This window comes from Heliangelus exortis, chromosome 5 (genome assembly GCF_036169615.1).
Source record: "Heliangelus exortis chromosome 5, bHelExo1.hap1, whole genome shotgun sequence".
NCBI lineage: Eukaryota > Metazoa > Chordata > Aves > Apodiformes > Trochilidae > Heliangelus > Heliangelus exortis.
Window position 1 is genome coordinate 40,086,179 of NC_092426.1, and position 27,191 is coordinate 40,113,369.

At 42.8% G+C, this 27,191-nt stretch overlaps 1 protein-coding gene and 1 long non-coding RNA gene across 2 annotated transcripts; one reads left to right on the plus strand and one right to left on the minus strand.

The window, feature by feature from the left end:
- Positions 1 to 13,541: 13,541 nt before the first annotated feature.
- LOC139796638 (uncharacterized) lies at positions 13,542 to 21,580 on the minus strand. Its single transcript, XR_011726076.1, has 2 exons — positions 21,047 to 21,580; positions 13,542 to 13,752 (listed from the first exon to the last, which is right to left on the minus strand). It is a non-coding gene; the product is annotated as an uncharacterized lncRNA (long non-coding RNA).
- On the plus strand, positions 20,355 to 23,031 carry LOC139796634 (uncharacterized). Its single transcript, XM_071744990.1, has 2 exons — positions 20,355 to 20,816; positions 21,571 to 23,031. Exons 1-2 carry the CDS (start codon positions 20,370 to 20,372, stop codon positions 21,619 to 21,621), a joined length of 498 nt encoding a protein of 165 aa, XP_071601091.1. The 5' UTR covers positions 20,355 to 20,369; the 3' UTR covers positions 21,622 to 23,031.
- The last annotated feature ends 4,160 nt before the right edge of the window (positions 23,032 to 27,191 follow it).

The following is a 27,191-nucleotide window of genomic DNA, read 5'->3' on the forward strand; positions in this document are numbered from 1 at the left end:
GACATTTTAGAGATGGTCTATATCAGACAGCTACTGAAAGAACAGTTAAGACAATAGCAGTGAAAGATTGTGTTAAAAGCAGCTAACTTCTCACTGACAAGTAACGAGGAGAGGAGCTCCTGCCAGCTTGTCACTACAAGAAACAAACCCTATGATCTTAAACAGTTTTCAACATCTGTTTTTCAGCAGTGGCTGACAGAGAAACAAATCTGGTTTTTATCATCCTCATGCAGGCTGCTGTAACTTCACTGTGGCTACCTAACCTCTGCTTCTCTCAAGTGAAGGAGATTCCAGTAACCTCAGGACAGAGAAACAAGACAAAGCCAAGCCATGGGATGCTATACATAGGGAGAGGGAGGACAAAATAGCTGAAGAAAGCTTTTAGAGGAAATGTAACCCTCTTTCGCTCTTTCATTTTAAGTTCTTTTGCCTCTTCAGAAAGTTTGTTCTTAGTGAAGCTTTATCAAAAAAAAAAAAAAAAAAAAAAAAAAAAAAGATTACTTTTCTCCTTTATGCTATTTCCAAGAGAAGACCCACAGCCACTTTCTGGCCTTTGAATATATTTGAGCTGTTGGCTTTGCCTCCTGGAGTATTGAGGTCTGTTCCCCATTCACAGATGGTGAGATAGAAGTGCAGTAAGTTGTAGGTTGAAATTTCTGAAACTTTGCTTGAATTGAGGAACAAATATTCACTCACTAAAAACTGGTGTTGGATGTTTGCAGCTTTTTGACTTGGTTTGTGCTTGCATCTGTTCTACACTTTTGCTGGTATGGTCCAGAGTCAGGCAGAGGGGCTTTTCCTGTAGAAGAACTTCATTCGAGAAGACTTAAGTCATGGCAGAAAGATTTTATGCCCCTTCTCAGATCAGTGATGTGTGTGGGAGGGTGATGCACAAATTGCCAAGTGCAAAAACATTTTCCTGATTCAACGTGCTCAGGAAACCTGTGATCCTGCTTGCAGGAAACTTATATGGCAAGCAAGTTTGGTCAGAGCATTCTTAGAGACACGTTTTTATTCATACTGGGAAAGACACCATTTTCTGATGCTTTCTCTAAGCTGGAATTTCTGTTGAAAAGATATTCCTCAAATACCAGCACATGGGGTTTCTGAAATGAAGTGTGAGCCCTGGCAGCTGCTGGCTGAAATTGGGCTGGTGCTCAGAGGGCTCAGTGCTGCCCACCTCCTGAACAGCAGCTGGGACTTTCATGATCACATTAATTTTGCTCTGTTTCTGTTCCCTTCCCAAATCTGGAGCACTGAGCTGGGACTGCCCTGTGGTTTCAGAGTTTCTGGGCCCCTGAGCCAGCTGGCTTGCAGGGTCTGGATGCCTGGTGGTCCCCTAGAATCCCACCCCATGGTTCTGCTCCCAGTGCTGATAGGTGCATGCTTTAATGAAACCATGTCTTGTTGGAGGGTTCACAACCATCTCTGAGTGGTACAATGATTAATTGGTACTCCCAGGGACAATGATGCCCAGACACATCATTATCTCTAGTTCCCTTGCTGTATAATTACCAGCCATACTTCAATATTTCTCTCATGAACAAAGCATTTACCAGTTATGCTCCACCTGCCCCTTTGGCAGCATCCACAGCACAGAAGAGCTGAGCAGTCCTGCCAGCCCCTGCCAGCCTTCTTCCTCAAGCCCTGGCTCACCACTGCAAAGCAGAAGTGAGCTAATGGCCATTACTCAATTTCCTTCATACAGCTCATCCTTCTGCCAGCTTCTCCCTCCCCACATCCACACCTCTCTCCTTGGCTGCCTGTGCCTGCTGCCTTCTGTCCCTTCAGTCAGATGCGACTACTCTATTGCCACTGCTGCTTGTGCTTGCTTTTTCTTCTCATTTCAGCATCATTTCAGTATCTCCTCCTTCAGCTGGCTCCCCCCTGCCTTCACACCTCCTTTCCTCTATTGCCTGTCACTGGGGAGCCACAGCCTCCTCTTCCCCTGCCTTCTTCAGAACCTGCCAGCAACGCTCTTTTCACACCCCATCCTTTCCTCTACTGCTCCATAAATCTTTCTCTTCTGCCCTCCTCCCAGCTCTCTCTGAGCTGCTGTCTCAGCATATCTCCCCTCCTCTCTCTGTGTTTGTCCTACAGTCCTGACAAAGTCAGCTTTCTCTCTTTCTTGCCTCATTCATCTCTTTTCCACTCCATAACTACAGCTCCTCTTCCTCCAGGGTTTGTTCCACACAATTTGTGTTATATCTTAAGGCTTATTTGATTCAGCTATGTGTATGTTTATATGAGCATCTAAAGCTAATGCCCCATTTTTTAACCCATTGGTAAGCTGAAACCTCAGTGATAACAGAGTGAAGGTCTTAAAAATACCATCTTGCTGCTGTTCTCATCAAGACTGAAGAGTAGGGGAAGAAGAAAGATCAGCACTTGCCTTTACTGCTGGGAGGGCTGCAAGATGTGCTTCCTCCACTGAATTAACAATTATTAATTATTACTGATGCTCAACACCAGGAAAAACTTCAGAGTTCACATTTTCCTGGACAATAGAAAATGAAATCAGGAGACACAAATATGTCAGCAGCTATACCTCAGGAGTTCTGCTGCTCACAGAACTGCTCCTTTTGCATGTGACCTACGAGTCAGCTTTTCATTACCTAACTTGGAGATCTGGCTTTCTTATTTCAAATTTACTCTTGTCTTCAGTGACTTCCTTAATCAAAATTTCTCACACAACTTTTCAGTCACTCTGGTTTCTGGTTTCACCTCCATTTGTAAGGCCATTTTTTCTGCATCTTGACTTCATCTTCTTCAAGGTCTCACCCTTTGTGTCTTCAAGTTCTCCATTACACAGTCTTCTCCCTTAACATTTCTTCCTTTTCTCTTTTTTTCTATCTGAGCACTCTTCTCATGAATGTTCTTTAGTTTTGTAGCTGATGGGGACTGCCACTGTGCCTGAGCACTCTCCTCATGTGAAACAAACAAACAAACAAAAAATCCCTCCATTTTTCTAGAAGTATATGGTATCTTTCTGAATCTTCATAAAACGAATTCATGGCACCAGTGAAAATTCAGCCATCCTTGTAACAGTCTTGATAAATTTTCATGTAAGTGTTCACATTTTTGTCACATGCACAAGAAATGTTTCTCTTGTTACAGGTTGAGATGAAATTTGATTTCTGAGCTATGTAAAGTTATTCTGGACTAAAGTTCATGAAATTAAAAGGCTGTAGGGCTTGCAAGTTAAACAAATCTTATTTTACTTATTTTATTCTCAATGACCTTTCATTAGTAGGCAATATTAAAAAAAAAAAAGGTGGGCAACAATGTTGGGACCCTCTGAGCAGCAGAATATGAACTTGGTGGCATGGAAACTCTTTTAGTAAAAAATAAGAACAGAAAGAATAATAATTAAAGAAGCAGGATATATTGCTCTTCCCCCCTAGCCTTTCAGTTGAATTGTTTCAGAAATGTCAACAATGAAGTCAGAATTCCAGAATTAAGATCCCAAATCAAATATTTGCAGAGGGAATTCCTTACACCCCTGAATGCCAGGAATCAAGGATAGAAATCTTACAATGGAGTGGCAGGAAAGGAGAAGCACCAGAGAAGTGCTCTCTAGTGGGGCTGCTGATGAGAGATGCTCCAGGAGCTGCCAGCCCAGGAGCACACAGAGCCATCTCTCCAGCAGAGTTTTCAATCACTGGGTTTCATAAATGCCAGAGACCACACACAGCTGCCTGCATAGGAGTGAAATTAAGATCCTGTGCTAAATGAGAATTTGATTTTGCCCTAAGCCATTTCTGCAGCAAATGTTGATAGTAATGTTCAGCCTGTGAAGTATTACAGGTATACAGCTTCATTTCCACAGCCCCTAACTGCTCCTGAGTGGCAGTAGGTACAGCTCTCAGTTTCAGACCTAAATCAAGAAAAAAGGAATCAAGCAAATAGGAGTAAGAAAATTGCAGTTTACTTGTGTACTATCAGGTCAGATTGTAACAATTACACCAGCAGGAGATAAATGGGCACATCAGACTTGACCAGCAATAACCTCAGTGGAGAGTTTGGAAATGTCATTTTTGTTACCTGGATTTTAGTCTTTATGGCATCCCTAGGCTAGACAAGAAAGGTTCTCAGAAGATGGGATTTAACATATGCATCAAAGCCTGTTGTGCAGATAGCAGTTGATGCTTTAAATTTGTAATAGCTGGCTGCCTTCTAGTGTACTGCTGTTCATATAATTGCCATCAAACTTTAGTGTTTTGCCTGAATAATTATTTGCTCTTAAGTCACAATCTGCTTCTTATGCAGGGAACTGTGAAACTATCAGGGAACTATGAAATTATCAGCCTATGATAAAAATAGCTTATGGAAGAGGACTGCAGTTGAGGCTGATAATAATGGTTATATAATTGTAGGAAAGTCTGGAGAGCTTTATCAGGTCATTTTTTTCCTAGAGACTGTACAGGCAAGTAGTTAAAAAGTTCCTGCCTCAGTTAGAAGCAGCATTAAGCATATGAAACATGCAGGAGAAAGGGAAAGCAACTGTGAGTACATTTAAACAGAGTTTAAAACAAAAGGTCTGCCTCATTTGTCACTGAGAATCTTCCAGATACAAACATTTCAGACCTTGAATCAGCTACTGGGACAGAAAGGTAAATTGCTTTATATCATGACAATAGCATTGGTTTTGTACCTCACTTCTCCCAGTGTTCATTCTTCCTTCCAGACCGTTTTACTGAAAACACTTCAGAAGTACTCTTGCCCTGTTGCCTTAAATTCCTAGGTCTCCCAAAAATCTCCCTTGCCCCTGGATTAAATGTCAAACTTTCCCTCACTTGATTTATTTTGCCTTTTTTCAGTTATCTTTTTGTTGTCGATTCCAATTTGTTAGCAATTTTTTTTTTTATTATGTGGGGATTTATTTGATTAAAGATCTCCAGGAAAGCAACTGAAATGTGGCCACTTAGGTGGAATATTTTCCCCCAGATCTTCAGTAGTAGAAAATAAAAAGCAGTGTAAAACTGCCATTATCTCATTAAAATCTGTTTCTGCTTTCAGCATATAACTTCACTAAATTAGCATTAGAGGAGCAGACCTTGATGCTAAATTCATTGAAGAGTTGTGCCAGCAGGACTAGTTGCATTTTAGTGGTCCCTCATTGCCCAATTGCACAGAATTATAGCAAAACCCTGAACAGTAAATTAAAATGGTACACAACTTTTTTATGTTGAACTTAGAGTGGCTGAAAGCTTAAGCTTCTGTAGAACTCCATTATTATTGCATGAAGCACGCTTTGTAGGTTTAAAATTCTGAATGATTGATTAATTAAAAACACTTGCAATAATTAACATGTATGCCAGAAGAAGCCAGAAATTATTTATACAAGATTGCTTATGGTTTATTTTAGTGTGCAGACAAGAAAACTTGATATATTGACTCTCTCCAAGGACTTCTGACTCCATCAACTAACACTGTCTGGGTCCCTGATATGAAGTTATTCCCTGCAGTAGTTTTTTCTCTTACAAAACCAGATTTTTCCTTCCTGTTTCTTCAAGCAGAGCTCTCCCTTGTGTACATCTGTGACCCAGCACTTTGTGACCATGTTCTCCTCTTGCTTACTACCTCTCTCTTTCTTTGGCAATGAGCCCTTCCTTATATTCTTCATTATTATCAATGCATTAATATGATATCCTACGTTAAGACACTGTAGGAAACACAATCTCTGTCTGATAACAATTGCTAAAAACTAAGGGATAGTCCAGGCTGTTGAAAGTTGTTGCTCAATGCAGTGAATTCAGTGACACTCAGCAGCATTTAATCCCCAGTGTTTTTCCCTCATCTCTTTGCATCTCTTTGCATCTCTTTGTACTTTCAAACAAGGCTTTTCTGGGCCATAATTTTATTCTGCAAAGGGCCATAAGAAGATGAAGTGTCTATATGGAATATAGGACTACAAATTGCTAAAAAGATTATTTAACAGTAAAAACACACTGATGGTTTGCAATCTTTTAACAAAGTCTGCTCTCTAAAAGGGATTTTATTTGACAAATAACCTGCAAACAGACACTGACTGGAAGGTAAAATGACTGAAATGGCTTTAATTTTTTTGTAATTATAGATAAGATTATGGTCCATATCAGCTTGTACCACAAGAAGGGCAAAGATTTTAATTTTTTTTTTGTTTTTTCTTGCTTTTGTCTGGACTGTTCAGGACCACAGGATTGTATGGTAGCCAGGGAGACCTCTGAACCTGCTTTGGTATCCTCTCTTTGGGTAACCTCCATTTTTTCCTAACTTTTTCCTGCAGGTGGAAACAGACCATAATACTTATTGGAAGCAGGTTAGGAGGCTTTGAATTTGCCTCCTGCTTTCTTGTGCACTGGTTACTGCTTGTGGGCAGCCCCATGGATCTCTGTTGGTGCATTTATGGTTTCCCCAGAACAGTCTGCAGGGCACTTGTGATGATGGAGCCACCTCACTTCTCAAGTCAAGAAATTTGAAAAATCAGTCCCAGTACATTTGAAAAAAAAAACCAAACCCCAAACCTTCCTAGAATAATTATTTATCCACCCTCACTCTTTTCTTCTGGCAGTGCATGGGGTTAATTTTATGCCATGCTGCCATGTAATTTTTTTCAAGGTTTGTGTAATTGCATAACTCAGTCATAAATATTGTAAACAAGATAAACTCAGGGGGTGACACCTTTTAATACTGAACTCCTAAGTATTCCGTGTGCCATATAATGTATGATTAACTCTTTGGGGTTATGTAGAAATCAGTTAGCCAGACAGTAATGGTGTGAGACTACTAGGCTAGTTATTTTCTGTATTTCAATTTGGCAATATTTATCTGATGAAAAAATTAGCATCTCCAAGTTTTGCCATGTGAGGGCTGATGTAACAAAAAAAGGAGAAAAACATTATTTATCAGGTAGTGTGCTGTAGAACAGGCAGGGGGAGATGGTTAAGCTGCCTATTACATGGAATGGAGGAGAGAAGGCTTCATGCACTCTGAAAGGCATCACTGAGGTTTTTTCTTTCACCTCAGAACCTCTGTTTGCTGTACTGGGCCAGACAATGGCCCAGTTAGCCCAGTGCTCTGTGCCCAATGCTGGTCCTACAGAGATGTCTGGGGAAGAAAGAGAAGATCAAAGCCTGCCAGAAGGATACTTGCCCTTAACACAATCCAGTGCTCCAGCTGCACTCCTTGGGCTGGATGTGGTTTTGAGGTGTTCAGTGACCCTCAGAGGACCCTACTTGAGCTCCCAGGATCTTTATTATCTACAACATCTCTGTGTTGTACAGGTCCACCACCTCTCATATGAAGAACTTCTTCTTTTTATTTGCTTTGAATCTGGCTGCTGCCAGCTTCTTCTCTTTTCCAGACCAGAGAGCCCTAACGTAAATCATTCTCCAAATGCGAATCCTTCTTTTCACCTTTCAATGTTACTGCTAAATCAGACCTTTTTGCCCCCCAATAATAGAAATTATTTAGGAGATTTTCAGTCAACCCAAAACTTCTGTTGCATGGAAACATTTGGTTTCTATATGTTCTTGTATATTCCTGTATACCTCTCTGTCAGACTCCAAACTGGTGCAAATCTGCAAGTTTGCTGATTTAAGAAGCTTTATCTGTTTAGAAGAAATGAAGCTGTGCTCCAGGAGCTGCCTGTTTATTGACAGTGATGTAAACTTAATTAGGTGTTTGAAAAATTTACAACCTTCGTAGCCTGCTTTAAAAACAATCAATGATTTAAATGTCCAAAATAAGCTCTCTCCAGAATGAAATGATGAAAAGAAGTTTGTAAACCAAAGCAGAGCTGTATTTTTTTTTAATTCAGGCCTACTTCCCAATTGAACTTGGTTTGGTATCACTGCTTTGGTGAGAATTGGTGTTATGAGAAGAGGACGTGCCCTGGAAGTGCTGGAGCTTACAAGTAGTAAGTGGAGCTTACTCTGTGAGTAGCAGAACAGTGTATGTTTTGATAGTCAAAACTTGGATGGGAATATGGCAGAGGATGGAAAATTACCTCTATAAATCCCTTAAACATCCTGTAGCATGTACAAAGTCAGTGTGAAATCATAGAATCAGCTGGGTTGGAAGGGACCTCAGAGATCATCAAGTCCAACCCTTGATCCACTCCCGCTGCAGTTCCCAGCCCATGGCACTGAGTGCCACATCCAGGCTCTTTTTAAATATCTCCAGGGATGGAGAATCCACCTCTTCCCTGGGCAGCCCATTCCAGTGTCTGATCACCCTCTCCGTAAAGAAATTCTTTCTAATGTCCAACCTAACCCTCCCCTGGCACAACTTGAGACCTCTTGTGCCCTCTTGTCTTGCTGAGAGTTGCCTGGGAAAAGAGCCCAACGCCCCCCTGGCTCCAACCTCCTTTCAGGGAGTTGTAGAGAGTGATGAGGTCTCCCCTGAGCCTCCTCTTCTCCAGCCTGAACACCCCCAGCTCCCTCAGCCTCTCGTCATAGGATCTGTGCTCGAGTCCCTTCACCAGCCCAGTTGCCTCCTTTGGACCTGCTACAGGACCTCGATATCCTTCCTGAGCTGAGGGGCCCAGAACTGGACACAGGACTCAAGCTGTGGCCTCCCCAGGGCTGAGCACAGGGGCAGAAGCCCTTCCCTGGACCTGCTGACCACGCTGTTCCTGATCCAGGCCAGGGTGCCATTGGCCTTCTTGGCCACCTGGGCACACTGCTGGCTCATGTTCAGCTTCCTGGCAATCCAGACTCCCAGGTCCCTTTCTGCCACTCTGTGCCCAGCCTGGAGCTCCCCATGGGGTTGTTGTGGCCAAATTTTGTGAACTGGACTGAAGGAAGCCTATAAGATAACCAAAGTGAAGCTAACTCAGTGCTTGATAACAGGAGACTGTGGGAGAGGCAGGAAAAGGTGTAGGCACACGTACAGTGTTTTTCACTGCCATGTTAAATTATTCAGGCAGAAGTCAAAACCAAACCAGAGCACTTTTCCCATAGCTTGATGGGTCATCTGAGGTAACCACGCAGGAAGGAGTTTGGTTGCAAACCCTGAGCAAGATGCATGTAACAGAAAGCAAGTCATATAGCTGGCTTTTAACATACAAATCTGCCCCATAACAAACTATTTCATGTGCAAGATATTAAAAGACTCTGTCATTCCTGGTTCTCCTTGAGGGAAATTTTGTGCCTTTATCAGAGTGGGTTTTAGCTTCTTTTTGGCCCAGTAAACTTGGGGCAGAAGGTGGCAGCCTGAAGAATTTCCTGATGTACCATAGTTCCCTGTCCTTCAGAGATCCAGAGTTCTGGTTTCAACCAGCTGATTTTGTGAAAGCAATGAAATTAAAGGCTGATCAGGGATATAAACTCTCAGACTTCACTGCTCAAATGCCTTTAATTCCTGAACATTGATGCAGGCACTTCCTGCAGGTTGTTTCCTAACTGCTGGATGCAGAACTTCTCTGGGCTCTTCTGCAAAGTATCTGATGTACAATTCCCATGCTCCTTAGAAATAAGGAATATATTTCTGTGCTGCAGGGGTCGAAAATGGATATTTCTTTACAACAGCTTTATTACTCTCAGCTTATAGGGAGCCACAGAGCCTCCAGCACTCTTTGCACCAGGAGTGCCAGGAGGTCCTGGCACAGAGGGCAGACAGAGCACTGGGTGCTGGCTGAGCTGCTGCCAGAGTCCCCAGGATGCTTCTGGGTTACTTTGGGTACCCATGCATGTGTTGCTTAGTTAGACAATCAGCTGATTTACCAAATAATATTACTTTCTGGGAGTTTCCCTCAAGTTGCAAAACTTTTCTAACCTGTCACACCCCTCATGGAGGATTCTGAGCCATATCTTCCTCTTGATGTCAAAGTACAGGACCAATTCCTTATGGAAGTACTGCCAGGGGTGTGTCCTTGGCTGGAAATAATCTGGGAAGCCTCCTGCAATGAGCTGCCCTTTGTGTTACCTGATCTTTCACTGGGTGAGAGCTTGTTTTAAATAGTGCATGGTGTGCCAGGTGAAAGCAGCTGCATGAAGCCCAGCACCATGCACACTCACACAAACCCTGGGATTATACTTAAGTTGTTTTGTGCCCTCACTTCTGCCATTTACCTAAAGAAAGCTCATAGCCATGGAGCATTCCCTTGGTGTGCACACAGCAGGATTTGGGGAAGTGGAGCCTGGTGTTTTCTTTCAGCTTCTAAAGCAGCTCAGAGGTACCTGAGCTCTATTATGCAATGCCATCTGTGTAACAGCTAATATTTTCAAATCCTCACTTTGCAGGATCCCAGGGTATTTTCCAAAATAATATACAAGTGTAGTTTACTGAGCACTGTGTGAGGCTTATTTAATAAGTAATATCTGAATTTTACAGCTGGGTAAATATTCCACCCATTCAATAAGATCTGCTTAGGGTGGGTCTCAGTAAGAGCTGAAGGAAGTTGATATCATGAGAGAATATAAAATCCCCTGAAATGCAATTTGAACCTATAGGTCTGTTGACAGCCAAAAAACCAGAGTCCCCAGGAGTAGTATGTGTGATGAAATCTTATGATAGAAAAGCAGCCCACCTGCCCTCACTGAAGGCTTGATTTAATTCTCTACTTGCCTTATTTTATCTGTGTAAAGCTTGGTGTTACACAGGTGTGAAAAAGAAAATTAAAAAGAAAATAAAACTCATCAGAATTACTATAGGTTCAAAGCCATCCTGAATAGTAACTGTCCTTTATGGAGTGGCTCCAAAGGAAGCCTGCAATAATTAAAACCTGCTCTACAGATCTTGCTGCTCCAAGATCTGTGTTACTATTAAAATGCTTTTGACTTCTCAGTTTTTAAGCTCTATTTACTTACATCAGGACTCACAAGTTCCCTCTCATGACATTCCTCTTTTTCTTATCTCATATGAACTTGGCTGTGGGATCAACAGGAAACAGAAACATCAAAAGGGAATTACCATTAAATTTAAATTACGTTTGTAAAAGATTATGCAAACTTTTCATCCAATGACAGAGGAGCTAAGCTGTCTTCAGCCCTTCTTCAGCTGGAGTTCAAATAACAACTCTCATTTGCACTTGATGTAAAGATCCAGACTCTTTCAGGTTGCTTTGCTGCATTACCCATGATGGAGGGTACTGTAAAATCTGCAATAAAGTCAGGTAGGTGGAATTAGTACTGAATTTCGGTTTAACTTCGCTAAAACCAGACCTGGGAGGTTACATGTGTGTTTCTGGGTCAGTTTATCTCCCACCTGCAGAATGCATGGGAAGAGAGGAGCAGAACAGGAGGGTCTCACCCACGTTGAGTCCTGGTGAGACAGGGCTCCTCACTGCCATGCTGGGTGCTTCTGGCCAGGCCTCTCAGCTTACCAAAGCACTTCTCCCCAGAGATGCTGTGCAAAGTGAAAATGCTGTGCTCCCATTTTAGATAAGAGGAATTTAATCTCACACGTGCAACAGCTTCATATCCGGGCTTTAATTCAGAGTTGAAAAAAGCCTGCATACAGCAGATAGCTTATTGTTAGCACCACTAAAGCAGTACTGCAGTAGTCAAATAGAGTTTTGCTTAGAAAAGAGCATGGCTTTTGGCCCCCTTTCAGCACCAGCCAAATCAGTAGCTGCCTTTGGTAGTCACTTGGTCCTAAGCAGGAGATGCTCTGCTGCTTTTCAGCAAAGGCATAGCAGGAAGCCAGCTTCATCTGGCATAACTGGCAGAAGAGAGAGCTGTTTGCAAATCCAAACTTCATTTAAGAACTATCAGGCTTTTCAAAAACGGCAGCCATAGATTATGAATGCTGACAAAAAAAAAAAAAAAAAAAAAAATCTGGCTAATTGTCAGAGCTGCTGGGAAGTCAATGCTTGAATTAATGGGAAAAGTTAATGCTGGAAGTCACTTTCAAATTATGCCACATCAAGATTTTCAAAACTGCTAAAGAAGTCTGGATAATTTGGCTTTTCTATCTATATTGACTCTTATTTTGCTTCTTTTAAGGTGGCAAGTAATTCATTATCAAAAGAAACCAGACAAAATGAAGAAATAGGACAGTCAGTTCTGAAATCTGGTAACAGTGCAGTGACTGTGAGTGTCATGGACAAAAACTTGGTTTCTGCCACTGGCTGACAGTTCCCTGGTTACAGGGGAACACCAAGGGAGCTCCCACCCAGTGGGAATGTGGATGTCAGGAGCAAATCCTTGAAGAAACTTTGTCATTTGGCAGAGTCCCAGCAGAGGGACACACCAAAGCAGCACACTCACAGCTGCCCTTCCTTCTCAGAAAAGAGCCTGCTATGTTGTGAACCAGCTGGAGGTTTTTCCAAGGATACTGGAATTCAGAAAGTAAGAAAAAAAGACCCAAATACATCTGCCACTGGAGCCAAACCCATTTCTAGAGCTGTAAGTAGATGTTTTACCTCCACTGCATGTTCTAGTTCCTGCTGCTGGAAGTGGAGGCTGCATTTCCCACCTGGGAGATACTTTTTGATTGCAGACAGGTTATTTTATTCCCTGAGATACCAAGTCATGATTTACACTTGTTTGTTAGTCACAGTCTTTGTGCTGATGCTGCTAAAAACTGAATTCAACTGAAGGCCTGAAAATAACTTTTAAATTTCCAGGTAGGATTTGGGATCTGCTTTACCTGGCACTTGCTAGGGGGTAGATCCTTTTTCTTAATGTACTTGCTAATGGAGGGAAAAACTGGTTGTTCAGGTTACATGCGGCACATGTGATTTGAGAATGGGCTGATAAGTAAAAGGTACTGATAAATTGGTTTTGCTCCCTTATTACTGTTTTTCTATTTGTGCCACATACTGGCAGAAACAATAACAATGAAATGTCCTTAGGAAATTTAAGAACTACTTCAACTGCAGCAAATAAGTTAGTCAAAAGCAAAATATAAGAACTAATCTTCATGAAAGTTTAATGGAATAAAATGTGTTTGTCTTGCCTGGTTTTGGTTTACTGAAGTATTTGTGTCCAGAACTCAGCATCCTCTAAGATGTGACATACTGTGCTTCTGCTAGAGACTCTTTCTGACAATTTTTTTTATGAGCTGATCGTCCCTTAGAAGTGTGAGTATCAACCAATTGCAAAGACAATGCTGAGGAAAAGGACAGCTGGGATCACTCATTGAAAAGGCAACAGCATTTTCCACATGAGGCCCAGATAAAATGCTCCAGATCTCTATTTCAGGCTGTAATCCAGACCAGGCTGTTCTTGAAAGTGAGTTTACCTTCCCAGGAAAACCATTGTTTGGGAACTTCGTGGAGCCACCACACCCCTGTGTGCCTACAGATGGGCCTGTCTGATAAGTTCTTGCTCACCAGTGGACATAAATACTTAGAAATTATCTGATAAGGCTATTGTTAAAGTTTCTGTATTGAAAATCCTACAAGAAATGATAAATTTATTTACACGAATTCATTGCCCTAGGGAACTTGATTGGACCAAGGAAGCAAATTAGCAAATAGGAATCCTTAATGTCTAAACCAATGTGAGAACAAATCATCAGCCTGGAATAAATCACTGGAAGTTAGCCAGAATCCCAAATTCAAGTGCCAGATTCGATTTGAAGGAAAAGAGCGAGCTGGTGTCCAGACACACTGACACTTCCATGGATTTCTTTATTTGCTGGAGGGTGTATTCCACCAAACAATCACTCAGAAGGAACATTGTTGCATGGTTAAGCATTCAGTAATAATCACAGCTTCCCCCCTTCCCTGTGGTGGTAGAAACAGGAGCTGAGCATAGCTAGGAAATTGTCTTGCAAGAACGTGTTGATGATGAGCAAGCACATCTCCTTCATGGAGGGTATCTGAAAGAGAGAATTAATACAACTTTAATGTACTCTGCAAATAATATAGATGCCAGAAGTCTTTTGAGCACCATGCAGTTATTATAAAATAAATCTGAACAAGGAAACCTCCAAATACAGTAGCAATTAACATCTGAGTAATCCCACATTAACAGATTTAGATGTTTACAGTCACTGCTCAGCTTTAGAAATGCTGCCTCTCCTTGTCTCAGTGGTAAGATGGTGAGTTTGTCATCATTCCTATAAGGATGTGTTAGGTTTTCCAGAAGAAAGAGATGCATGGAGACCACCTAAAGTGTGAGAGAAAACTTCCTTCTTTTAGTCTCCTCATGCACCTAGACCAGCAATTCAGCTTCAGATCAGGTCCTGCTGAAAGGGTGGATCATAGGCAATAGAATCATAGAATCATAGAACTGGCTGGGTTGGAAGGGACCTCAGAGATCATCAAGTCCAACCCTTGATCCACTCCCGCTGCAGTTCCCAGCCCATGGCACTGAGTGCCACATCCAGGCTCTTTTTAAATATCTCCAGGGATGGAGAATCCACCTCTTCCCTGGGCAGCCCATTCCAGTGTCTGATCACCCTCTCCGTAAAGAAATTCTTTCTAATGTCCAACCTAACCCTCCCCTGGCACAACTTGAGACCTCTTGTGCCCCCTTGTCTTGCTGAGAGTTGCCTGGGAAAAGAGCCCAACCCCCCCCTGGCTCCAACCTCCTTTCAGGGAGTTGTAGAGAGTGATGAGGTCTCCCCTGAGCCTCCTCTTCTCCAGCCTGAACACCCCCAGCTCCCTCAGCCTCTCGTCATAGGATCTGTGCTCGAGTCCCTTCACCAGCCCAGTTGCCTCCTTTGGACCTGCTCCAGGACCTCGATATCCTTCCTAAACTGAGGGGCCCAGAACTGGACAATCAGCATCTTCAGGAAATCTGGTTGGAAAACATGGTTACAAAGCTCAATTTGTTTGCATGACGGTTCTGAGGGTGTGAAAAACGTGGTTCTTACACTCCCCTTCCTCCTGCCTAAATACAAGTAGGTTTTTAGATGAAAAGCTCAAGGCACATTCTTGTCACTAGAGTAATCCTAACACACTGGAAACTCTTACTCCAAGGCACTTGAAAGAGAAGGGGCAGAGCTCTGGAAATGCTGGACCCAAGGGTGGGAGTTTGTGACATCAGGCACTTGTGCTACAGGGAACTGAAATGGGAAGTGCTTCAAGTGGGAAGTGCTGGGCTGGTTCAGGTGGCAGTGTCCATACTGTTCCCAGCCCAGCTTAGAATGCAAGTTGCACATTGTTGGATTTTAATCCTGAAGCAGATTTATGGTGTAGAGTATTTGCTGAGCCAAAACTTTTTTTTTTTTTTTTTTTTTTCCTGATAATTTCTATTTTCCTTAATAATTGTGTTGATACAGCTGTATTACTTGTGCCTCAATTTTACAGTACATACATGGAGAAGCTCCCTTTGTTTTTGTATTTCCAAGACTCTCCTTCCAATCCTGTGTGGGAATCCCCTCTGTTCAGGTGCAGGGGCTGCTGCTGTGAGAGGGAAGCTCCCTGCTTCATTCACCCCAAAGAGTGCAGCAGTATTTTCCACATAACCACAGGCATCCCTGAGGTTTATTGAACATCCACAATATGATTTTTTGATGACTTGAGCTGTCCAGCACACTTTAATAGTGTTTGCACTTCGATCCTTTCAACCTTTGAGTTTCTGCTTGCTATAAAATCAGTGTGTGGACAGAAAAAAAAAAAAAGTGTGAAACATCAAACCCCACCAGGACTCCAAGTGAAGCATTGTAAAAGTGGAAGTGTCAAGAAAGAGTAAATCTACACGGATTTATATAAACACTTTATTCAAATGCTTTGGGTATATATAAACAGTTCTTGTGCAATATTTGTTATGGTTTCACTAGCTTTAAGCTGGAAACAGAAAGTGTTTTGATAAATGAGAGAAAAGATTGTTGAGTTGCTCCACAGCTGCAAGCACTTCTGTATGTTATGCTGAAGCACTATCTCACATTTTAACAGCAATATCTCTCAGTAATTCACATTTTTTTGGGTTTGGGGTTTTTGTTTGTTGGGATTTTCTTTGTTGGTTGTTTTTTTTTTTCCCCACAGAGGAATATCCATTACCTCAATGAGTGGCTGTGCCTACTGGCATTTCCTGGGAAATGAAAAATACATGTTTTGATGATATTCTTTAGTGGATACAGATGTCTTAGTTGAAATGTTCTAAAAAAATGTTCCTACAGCATTACCAATTCATGTTTTTTAAATTACTTCAAATTCTGTTTTACCTGAAACTGAGGCTTACTAAGTGCAAGCTCAGATTTCAAACCAGTGGAAAAAGAAGGGAAATTCCAAGGGCTAGAAAAGAAATATTTCAGGGGCCCATTAAAATGCTCTTTAGAATCTGAGAAATCTGGTTACATATTAAATGATAGACAACATTCTTAGGGATTTTTTTAAAAGTTAAATTTAATATTGCCAGTTTCTGTAATCCTCCAGCTGATTGTGGCTTGATTTTCCTTTAACCCTAGTGACAAGTTTTCTTTGATTCTTACATTCTGGTTATATTTCTGCAGGCAAAAGCATAACAGTTTGCCAGACTGGCACAGCATCTGGGTGCTCAGTAACAACCTGACTTCAAAAGGGAAGATAAATGAACTGATTTAGGTCTCTATATTCTTTCTCAGTTCATCCTTCTCCCCAATACAAATTGTCCTTATTGAAGCAGGACAAAGGCCTAAAACCTTCCTACCTCAATTCCATTTTTTCACATGTAATTTCTGCACTGGATCTAGAGCTGTTCCTACTTCATATGAGAAAATAAAGCTTGGATAAATTATGCTAGAAATTAAATTATTCTTTGTGGCCAGCACAGGAAAACATGCCTGTAACCCTGTCCTGTTCTGGCTGTGGTGGTACAGCCCACTGTTTTATAGTGAGCTGAAACAGCTAATATGGATGTCCTGGTTTGGGCCAGGATAAAGGTAATTTTTATTAGAGACTTATCAGAGACTTAGCTGGAAGCAAAAGTACAAGACAGAAAATTATCTTTATCCTGCCCAAACCAAGACAATGGAGTAGCTGGCATGCAATAAGGCAGTTTACAAGCCCAAGCTGCATGTGGAGTAATACAGATGAGTGTGTGGTGTAACTCTGGTGTCAAATGTAGAACTGGACATCTTAATAAGTGAAGTATTTGCAAGGTTCAGTTACACTGCAATAAATAGGTTCAGAAAACCTTAGGTAACCAAAACCTATAACTGTTTCTTTAAAAAAATTCTCAAATCAATTACAGAAATATTTTGTAAAATGGTTTCAACCTCTGGTGAGTCTTCTTTTAAGTTTACTTCTACTGCTTTAACAGCTAAAAACTGAATTGTTTCTAAAGTTTCTGAGGCCATAAAACTCCAAGGAATAAGGATTTAAGAAGTCAAGTATTTTTATAGGAGTTGGTGGTATCCGCTAAGACATCTTTATGACATTGTGGTTTGGAGCTTGTGAAGAACAGGAGACAGCTAAGATTGCATAAAGAAACATTTCACAAAAGTAGAATTCTGTATTCTCTGAGGGTTAAACATGGACTCGAGTGTGTGTTCATGTATTTGAGGGGCAATGTTAAAACATCCTTGCAGTGCATTTTAACTCAAGTTGCTACTGAGAGCAACTTCTGAGACAGGTGGCAGGATGTTTCATCAAAGTGAAACCAGAGTTGCCCTGCTGAGATTCCACCTGCTATGTAAAAGTGCTTACACCTTCTTGCCAAATCAGAGAATTACCTGACTCAAGCAGACTTTCAATCTGGATCAGCTAAGAGCAACACATCAGGGCTGTGAGATCAGCACTAGAAAATGTGCACTGGATGACTAGAACCAGAAGCCTCCACCTTAAAACTGCAGAACTGTTTAACATGATCTGTTTCCCAATGGTAGGAATAAAAAAATGACCCCTGTTCCTGTGTAAACTCAAAGAGTTTCAGAGTGCCCACAAACCAAGGCTCTGATCCTTGGCTACCTGATGGAACTGTTGTTGAAGTCACAAGTGGTTTCTAGAGTTCACAATGAGCTTTTAAAAAATTAGCTATTGGCCTTTTGGTCGGGTTTGGGAAATGTACTTCTAGAGGTATGTACCTGCTGCATTTAGCATTTGTGAAAAGTTAGCACTCTATAAGAGCACTCACCTCAGCAGCTTTTCATATCTCTCTCACTAGTAATTTAATTTTGTTACTCTCATCATGATATGGCAGAGCAGTGCTCAGGTCACCAGTTCCTCAAAATAAAAATGAGGCTGATAGCAGTAGCTGCCATAGCATGGATAGAGCTAAAATACAAATAAAAATAACTCACAACTGTACAAGTTACCTGCAGATTGATCACATCTCATCCACTTGTATCTGCAGTGGATACCAGGTCAATTGGTCAATATTGGCCTTTTTGGTTTAAGATAATATACTGGTAGCACAGAATGCCACACACTTGAAAGCAAATAAACCAGCAGTAGTATCCTCATTGCATTAATTTCATGCAGTGAATGCATTTAATTTCACACTATAGCAAGTACAGCTGAACTCACCACAAGCAGATAAGCTATTCTATGATTCTATGACATAACCCATTGTTTTTTGTCCTGATTTGTGTCCATTTTGCAGATGTTGTATTTCAGAACTGTCTGCACTGAAAGTAATATTTTGTGGGTTAGTAGCCATATTTATGTCTATAAATCAGTATTTTCTCACTAGACAGCAAAAACCTACTGGAGGAAGCTCTTCAGTTTTCAGGTATCTCCTTGGACAAATTTACTTTGTTTCAGAATCTTCCTGTAGGTGTGATTCTGCAAGCAAAAGCAACATGGAGTTAAATGTGGCATTTGGGAAGCTGTGCCTTAGTTGCTGGATCATCATGATGTAGCCTAGAATCATGGAATGGTTTGGGTTGGATAGGACCCTTAAAAATCATCTAGTCCAGCCCTCCTGCAGAGCAGGGACCTCTTCATTTGGATCAGGTTGCTAAAACCCCCATCTTAATGTGAATCATTCCAGGGATGGGGGAATTTTACTAGTGGAATTTATATCAGAAATTTGTATCAGTATATGTACTGGAATTTATATCACACATCTTTAAGCTCTTTTGAAACAACAACAGTTTTGTTCTTTTACCTGTGCAAACACTGTACCTAACACAGTGGGTTTTGGGATTGAAGTCCTTGCCTAAGTTTGTAGGCATGACTGTGTTATAATTGTTGGTAATTATAACAACTATCACGCTAATAGGGGCTACCAGCAGGTACTCAATAGTTGACAGCCATTGGCAATCTGTTTAAAATTTGTTCCTAATCTGATCTCTGGTGTTGTCAGTTAAAACCTTAGGGAAAACAGATGTATTATTTTTGCATTTCCAGATCTCTCTGGCAGGTTGCTTTGGGCACAGAATATTATCTTTCTTCTTTCTGTGTCCTAGCCCATGTTTGCAGCAGCTGTGTCCCAAGCTCCACATTAGAAGGTATCACCTATAACATCTGGAATCAAAAGAGAAACATCAAGAGACACTTCCACAGACCTTACTATCACATTTTCAATGTTTTCTAGTTCTGGGGTCAAATGAAAAAAAATTTAAAAAAAGGAATTGTGGAACAAGCTGAAGAAGACAAGTGTGAACAAATACACGACAGAGCCCTGGTATGTGGGACAGCTCTTCTGAGACTGGGAAGGGGTCTAAGAATGTTACAAAAAATCCATCCCTACCAGCTTTTCCTTTACACAAATCACAGGATACAAGAAGATAACTCCTCCTGGGGTCACCAGCTCACACACCACCTTCCCACTTCTGCCATTTTATCTCCCAGGAACACTGAAGCATTGACAGCACACATTACAAACTCTGAAAGCTGTGTCCAGCTTTCCCATCTGAACGCTTAGGGAATTAGAGTCACATTAAAAGCCCTGAAATCCTGCGTGTACCCAAGTTCACTTGTGTTTATGTGCATTTTCAGGAACCATTTGGTAAGCCACAGAACAAGTCCTGTGTGCTGAAGCAGCAGCCAGCAGTGCTCAGGCCCCATGCCCTGCTCTAACCCAGCATTCCTGTCACTCACTTATTACAGAATCTGCTGAGATTTAGATCCTTCGGAAGGATCTTCATACTGAAAATATAGAAATAATAAAGGAAACCATATTGAGCATCTCCCTCAACACGAAGCTGCAACAGCCCCGCCAGGCAGAGAGCTGCTCGGTGCAGATACAGCCCGGCCAAAGGGACCTGGCCCCGGAGGGGATGGATGGTGTGACCCTAACCCCAGAGAGGATGGACGGTGAGACCCCGGAGGGGATGGATGCTGTGACTCCGGAGGGAATGGACAGTGAGACCCCGGAGGGCCTGACCCCTCTCAGCCGCTCCCCGCGCCCCTCGGATCTCCTTGGCAAGAAGGATGGCGCCGTCCAAGTCTCCCCTCGCCGGGGCGAAGACCGCGCCTCCCGCCCCGCACTGCCCCACCCCTCAGGACCTCGCTACCGCCCTGCGGACCCGCGCCCAGCAGAGTGTGCGTGTCCTGAGCTGTGCGTGTGCGAGGCTATGGGGGGGGTGTGGGTGTCGTATGTCGTCCCCCCCCTACCTCCAGGCGCATGCGCGCCCCGCGCCGTGTGACGGAGCGGCTGGGGCAGCGCCGGGCTCGCTCCCGGCTCTCGCGCTCCCATAGGCCGCATCGACACCCGCCAGGCGCGCACCCGCCGCTCCGCTCCCTCCCCTCGGCTCCGCTCCCTCCCCTCAGCTCCTTCCCTCCCTTCAGCTCCGCTCCCTCCCTCCCCGGAGCGCCCGTCGGGTCCCGGCTGTCAGCTGCTCTCCCGGCGCAGCCCGTTCCGTCTCCTCAGCCGGCCGGCGGCTCCGTTAAGCGGCGGCGGGTTCCCGCTTCCGTCTCCTCGCCGCCCCGTGACTGCCCCCCATCCCTCAGCTTCCCCCCCCCCCCCCCTCCGGCCCCTCTACCTCCCTCCACCCGTTCGCCCCGGCCTCTCCCCGCGCCCGGCACCCTCAGCGACCGCATCGTGGGCCCCGCCAGCGGCGCCGGCACTCGGGTAAGGGGATGCGGGGTCTGAGCGGGAGCCGCGGCGGCGGGGAAGCGCTTACCGAGCCGAGAACCGGGCTGCTCCAGCTGGCGCTCCACATCCTTCCCCCGGGCCTGCTGCTGCTGCCGCCGCCGCTGCTGCCGCTCCGGCGCTGCTCAGCAACCGCCGCCGCCGGGGGGGTGATGGCGGGGAGGGGGCCGCCCTCCGACCTATGCCGGGGTTCCCTCGGGCTCCCTTACCTGAGGGGCGCCGGTGGGGTCTGAAGCCTCCCGGAGAGCCTGCGGGGGGAAAAGGGCAGGCCGGGGCTTGGCGGGTGGCTGGGGCATCGTTGTGGGGAAGGGCCGGGCCGAGGAGCGAGGGGTGGGCGAGCGAGAGCCGGCGGTGTTGCAGCGGGGTTCCCGCCGAGGGGGATGGCGGCTGCCGCCGTCCCGTGGTTCGCGGCCTCCAACTTTCCTTATCCCAGGAACTGCGGGTGTCCTAGGGGACGCCTGGTTTTGGCACAGCAATAAAGGGGAAACGTGGGGTTTATGGACGCACCTTACCCTCGAGGGCCGCCTGGCAGCTCGAGGAAGTGCTTGGCTCGGAAGGGTGCGGAGCCATCGCTTGCTGCCTGGGGCTCTTCCCGAGGCGACCTTTGCCGTATCTCAGCACGTTTAACCGCTTTGGTCTTGGGTTTTGTTGCTGATAAGGATCCAGTGATTATTCCTCTAGTCAAGTTGGTGTTCAGTGTATGCTCCGGTCTTGTGTACCCACTGTGTTCCAGATGCTCTCCAGAGACCCAGGCTATCAGCCTCTGCCTTCAGAAGGAAACTAACAGCGTGTGAGAATAGGTGGAGAGACTCATGCTCTGGTCCAGGTTGTCCCCAAAAGCCTGTGGGCACGGACACGAACTGCCAAAGCTTGTTGAAAGATTGTGAGTTAGTTGGAGCAGTACCTGTCCTTGTGTCCTCAGTGCACAGATGGTACCATGTACGGCAGTGTGATGTGGTCAGCACACTGTAATCCACGTACTGTGGAAAACAACCATGTGTTCAGAGCATTATTCACTTTGTGATCTTATATTAGCACTTAGTGCTTTTTTTGTGTGTGTGTCTACTGAAACACAGGCATCAGACATGTACGTTTATGCATCTGTATGCATGCCATCTCTCTACCTGAAAATGCAGGGTTTTAGTAACTAGGCATTAATTGAAAGCTGATGGACTAAAGAGTGGAGAGAGAGTATTTAGGCATGAAAAGATTATTTGAGTTTTTTTAAGTCTTCCTCCACTGTAAATGGTCAAAAACTTTAGGAAAGTCTGAACTGCAAAAGAAGCTGAATGTCCAACATTGCCTGTGCTGCTGCTTGGGGTGTTTTTCAGAAGGCGCTGTTACAATCCCTTCCATTATTAAAGCAAGCTAGTTGTTACCAGTTGGTGACTATGCTTTGATGTGTTTCCAGTTACATGTTTCTCTGGTTATTATGGGTATGCTTACTGCCAAATTTTTACTGATACTTCTTAGGGTTTCATCCATACCTTAAACTGGCAAACTAGCATATTGCAAACTTTGCATATTTTCCCAACAACACAGAATGAGACTATCTTTTTTTCCATGTTGAAAGTGTAACTAATTATTCATATTTTCTGAGCAGGCAACTTGGCAATGAAGGAAGGGTAGGAATCAACCTCGAGTGTTGATTCATGCAAATTCACTCTCTTAGTGATTTAGCTACCAGGACACTTGACAACAGAGAATACAGAGTGTCACATTGGAATCTGTGGCTTTCTTTTCTTGTTTATTCTGGTGTCTGTGTTAAAATTTTGGCATTTTCATGAGTGGAGCAACTGAAAAGGTACTGATTCTAGCTAATATTATAACAAGAAAAAAAAAGTTAGCTGTGCCTGCTGGAGTAGAAATAGAGCTAATTCACCTCAAAGTGAATCAGTAAAGGTGGTATTAAAACATGCAGAGGTTTCCATTTGTTTTGGGAGCTGTGGCTGATTATTACTTTGTTGGGACTGCAAGCAGAGTCTTGATTGTATAGTGTAATGTTTATATATTATAAATATTGCAGACCATTCATAAGATTAATCTAAAAAAAAGTATTTTTGGTCCATTCCTGTCTCTGCAGCTCTATGGAATTGTTGCTTTATCTGTCAGATCTGTTCTAAACCAAACTTATTTTTCCAGTCTTGGAATTTATGTACAGTAAAAAGTAATAAACAGTAATTTTACATATGCATTATTTGATCTGTCTGTTTGTTGACTCTTAAGAGGATAGAGAACACGTGGACTTGAGTATTTAAACCTTGTTGCAGAGTCAGAATTTAAAATAAAAATTACTATAATTTTAGGCTGGACTGGAGGGGGAGCTAGTGTCAAAGCAAAATGTGATGATTTTTTCTCAGGCTCATTCAAAAGCTTGCTGTTTGGTCATAGAATAAGCTTGTAATACAGTAAGGAAAGCAAATGTAGATGATGCATACTATGTATGATTGCATTAATATGCATTTCTTTTGTATGATGAGTGTAATCTGCAAGTGAACAGATGTGTGTATTTGAAGGAAATTGTGTGTATGTTTCACTACAATGCAACAAAAAATATCTTCAAAGGTCTTTGAAGTCGCAGGATCAAGCTGTTAAAAGTCACAAAATGTCAGGATTAAGGGTTCTTGTAAGACCTGTAATTTGGCCTGTGAATACATGGTCAAGTGTTACACTTTTCCTTACAGTGTTTGTTTCAGTGAATAGCCTAGGCTGTAGCAGTGAGCAATATTGAATCTCATTTCTTGGTATCAAATAACATGTGGCCTCCCTGTTTATTTTGTGCTGTTCCTACTGTACCTTCTTGTCTTCCTCTTTTGCTGTTTCATTACTTTCAGTCTCCAGTGTCTGCATGTTTCACTCACAGAAGTCTCTGGAGATGTGTTGTGTGTCCCTTTGTGTTGCATATCCAAGGCAGGGCCTTTATGGCAGGGTTTTTCAAAACAATCTATCAGTATTTTGAAGATTTTCATGTTCTAAAATATTCTCTCATAAGGGTCTGTCTCCCCTGGCTCTTCTTCATTAGTCTTAACCACATCTTAGCTTAGATACATGAATGCCTATGCTAAAAACCTCACTGTCTCATTTGTAGTATGGTGTCTGTTGATTTAAACTACAAGGAAAAATAATTTTCCCTGCTGCAACATGAACTCCAAGATACTAAGTCCAAAATTTTGGGGAAGTGTGGATTACCCATTGAAACTGTGGTGGTTTTTTTTTTTTTTAAGATGATTTGCTTGCAAGTGCCAGACAAACCAGAAGAAGACAGTATTAATTCCCTCTCTTTTCCTGCAATACCTACCTTATTAAGAGCACACTTGTCAACATTTGCACTCTGTGGCAAGGCTCTTTATATAATACTTAAATTATTTTTTAACACTTTGTACAAGTAGTTTGCACACAGAGGCACAGAGAACAAGTTTAAAGAATCTTCAATTTTTGTGACATGAATACAACATGTTTTTCTTTTAAACTGAGGGTTAGGGTTTTGATACTCATCTGTTAAAAAAAATTCTTTGCATATAATCAAAATGTCCAACATGCTAGAAATAAAAAAGACAGCAACCCTGAGGTACAGGAAGAAACCTATCATGTGGGGTTGCATTACAGCATGTAAGCCTCCAGAAGGGCTGAAATGTGGATATTTTGCCATGAGACGTCTGCTACTTGAGCAAGCAGAGAATGTGGTACTAGTCATTTGTAATCTAGTTGTAGTCCAAACAATATGGTCTCTGAATGATTTTTCTGAGATTTTTAAGTTTTTCAAAGTAGTGAATGAACTCAGGTCTTGGGTTCTTTTCCAGGCTCTGCAAATAAGTATATCCTGGTGGATGCTGATTTTTCTATTTATTCCTTTCTGATAGCTACTCAACCACCCTTCTGTCCAATCTTCTTTTCCCTATTCTGAATTTTTTTAGCTTAATCCTGTTTTTCCAATTAAACATTTTATTTGTTACTAATGAGCCTCTTATCTGAGGTCCAGAACAGTTGTGCAGGGAGATTCTAATTAATAAATTGTTTAACCCAGTGTTCTTTCCCTGTTTGAATCCTATCCAGCTATTTGTACTCCTGTCTGCTGGTCTCAGGCTTTCTTCCAGTATCCTCAGCTTCAGACCCAGTTCCCTGGCAATCCTAGGATCTGTCCTTTCTGTTCTCTATTTGCACTGGCTCCTGTCCTGACGTTCTGCAGCTTCAATATTGTACTTCATTCTGGTCTTCCTGCCTAGCTGGTCTCACATCTGAATTTCTTTTCTTCTTTTGTTCTGATTTTCTCACCCTAAGTCTTAGACCTAGTTTGTATCCCACGTTCAAGATCCTTTTCACAGTTTCAGCTGTATCAGTTGTGTCCCACATGACAGTTCCTTCTTCAGTTAAGACTGGTTGGTCCTCTTCTTTTCCACCTTTCTGTTCATGTGAATATCTTCCTTCATGGTATCACTGAGAATCAATCTAGGTGCCAGTGGTCCATCCTGATACTGAGGAAAACAGAGCTGGACTTAGCAACCTGGTGTCTGAGCTTCAGTGCAAAAATGGAATATACAAGCATGGGAAGTTGGGACAGCCTACAAAGAAGAAAATTAAAAACATTGTCCTGGTATGTACCAGTGACATCAAGAGAACTGTCTAGAGGTGACAGCTGCAAGGGAGGTCAAGAGAGTAAGAAGAGTTTCTTCTAGTACTTTAGTAAAAAAAAGCTGGACAAATAAAATATGGACTTGTTTCTGAATGTGATGTGCCATTTAGTGATAGTGGACATGGGTAGCTAGGGCTGAGATGCAGGATTTCCTTCACCAACAAGGTTTCTCAGGTCCCTGTGCTTAGTGGTAAGGTTTGACTAGAGTAGCTACTAGCAGTGGCTGAGGAGTGAGTTGGAGATCTTTGAAAGAACCTGAATCATACAAACCCACATGCCAAATGTCTGAGGATGGTGATAGAGCTGGTGAATCACTTTGAGGTCCCTCCCCATCATCTTTGAGACATTTTGGATCAGGATGACTTGAGGAAGGGATATGATGCACCCTTCAAAAAAGGTAACAGTACAGTCCAAGGAGGTCCAGAGGTGTCTAGCTTCCTAAAATAAAAATAAGAAAAAATAAGGGCATGGGTGCATAAGAAGAAGGAGCTGATTTGGAAGAACTGGCATAGATTTGTCAAAGGTACACGATGAAAGGCAGAGTCCAGAGAAGAGCAAGGAAGATGGTGAAGAGTCAAGAGAAGTCTTCTGAAGAGCATCTGAGGCTCTCTACAACTACCTGACAGGAGGCTGTAGTGAGGTGGGTGTTGGCCACTTCTCCCTAATAATAAGTGATAGAACAAGAAGAAATGTCCTCAAGTTACACCAAGGGAGGTTTAATGGGTATTAGAAGAAACTTCTTCACTGGAAGGCTTATCATACACTAGAGGAAGCTTCCTTCCCAGGGAGGAGGTTGAATTACCATCCCTGGAGGTATGTAAAAGAGGTGTAGCTGTGGTGCTTAGGGACATGGCTGGACCCAGCAGAGTTAGGCTAATGGTTGGACTAGATGATCTTAAGGGCCTTTTCCACATTTCAGGTCACTGAGAAGATGAGGTTGGGCTCTTCACTGAGGAATGTTGGCAGTCACAAAGCAGTGGTGGTAAATTGAAGCAGTGAAAATTCAGACTCTGGATACAAGGGAAAACTTTCTGGCCATTAGCATAATGAAGCTGTGGAAGAGGTTGCCCAGAGCAGCCTGGCCTACACCAGACCCAGTAACCTGTTGTGAGCAGGAGGTTGGATTAGGGACATCTGGAGGTGTCTACAGCTGCAGATACATAGCTCCTGGGAAGATTATCATAGAATGCAGTCAGTGCAGGCAGGATGTGAAGGTGATTCAGCTATAACCTATGAAAGCAAAATCAGTAACAGGAATGGTACAAGCAGCTTGACAAAAACCGAATGTGTCAGGAAATGCATTTTGCTGTCTCATAGGAAGATGCATGGGGACCTTAAAATGTGCAAGTGATAAAAAATTTTAAAGAAAAAATAGCCTTTTTTAGTGAGTGCCAGTATAGTATTTTTTTGTAGCCTTAGGTTTTTTAATGATGTTTTTTGTACAGTGAAAAAATTGAAGTAGCTCAGCACTGAGATGGACACCTGGCATAGAATGGCAGATCTTGGGAACCCTTTGGCAACTTAAGGAACTGAAAATGAATCTTCTACAAGGAAGTATCTGTCTGTCTTAAAAATAGGTGAACTTTCTCAGTCATTTGTCATGATATTTATGTGAATTTATATTATGCAGCTCATAATGCTTCACCTCAAGACTGATTTCTGATCTTTTAAATCAGTTGTGATGAGCTGTGAGTTCAGCTCCCCCTGAATCCAGGCTGTATTAG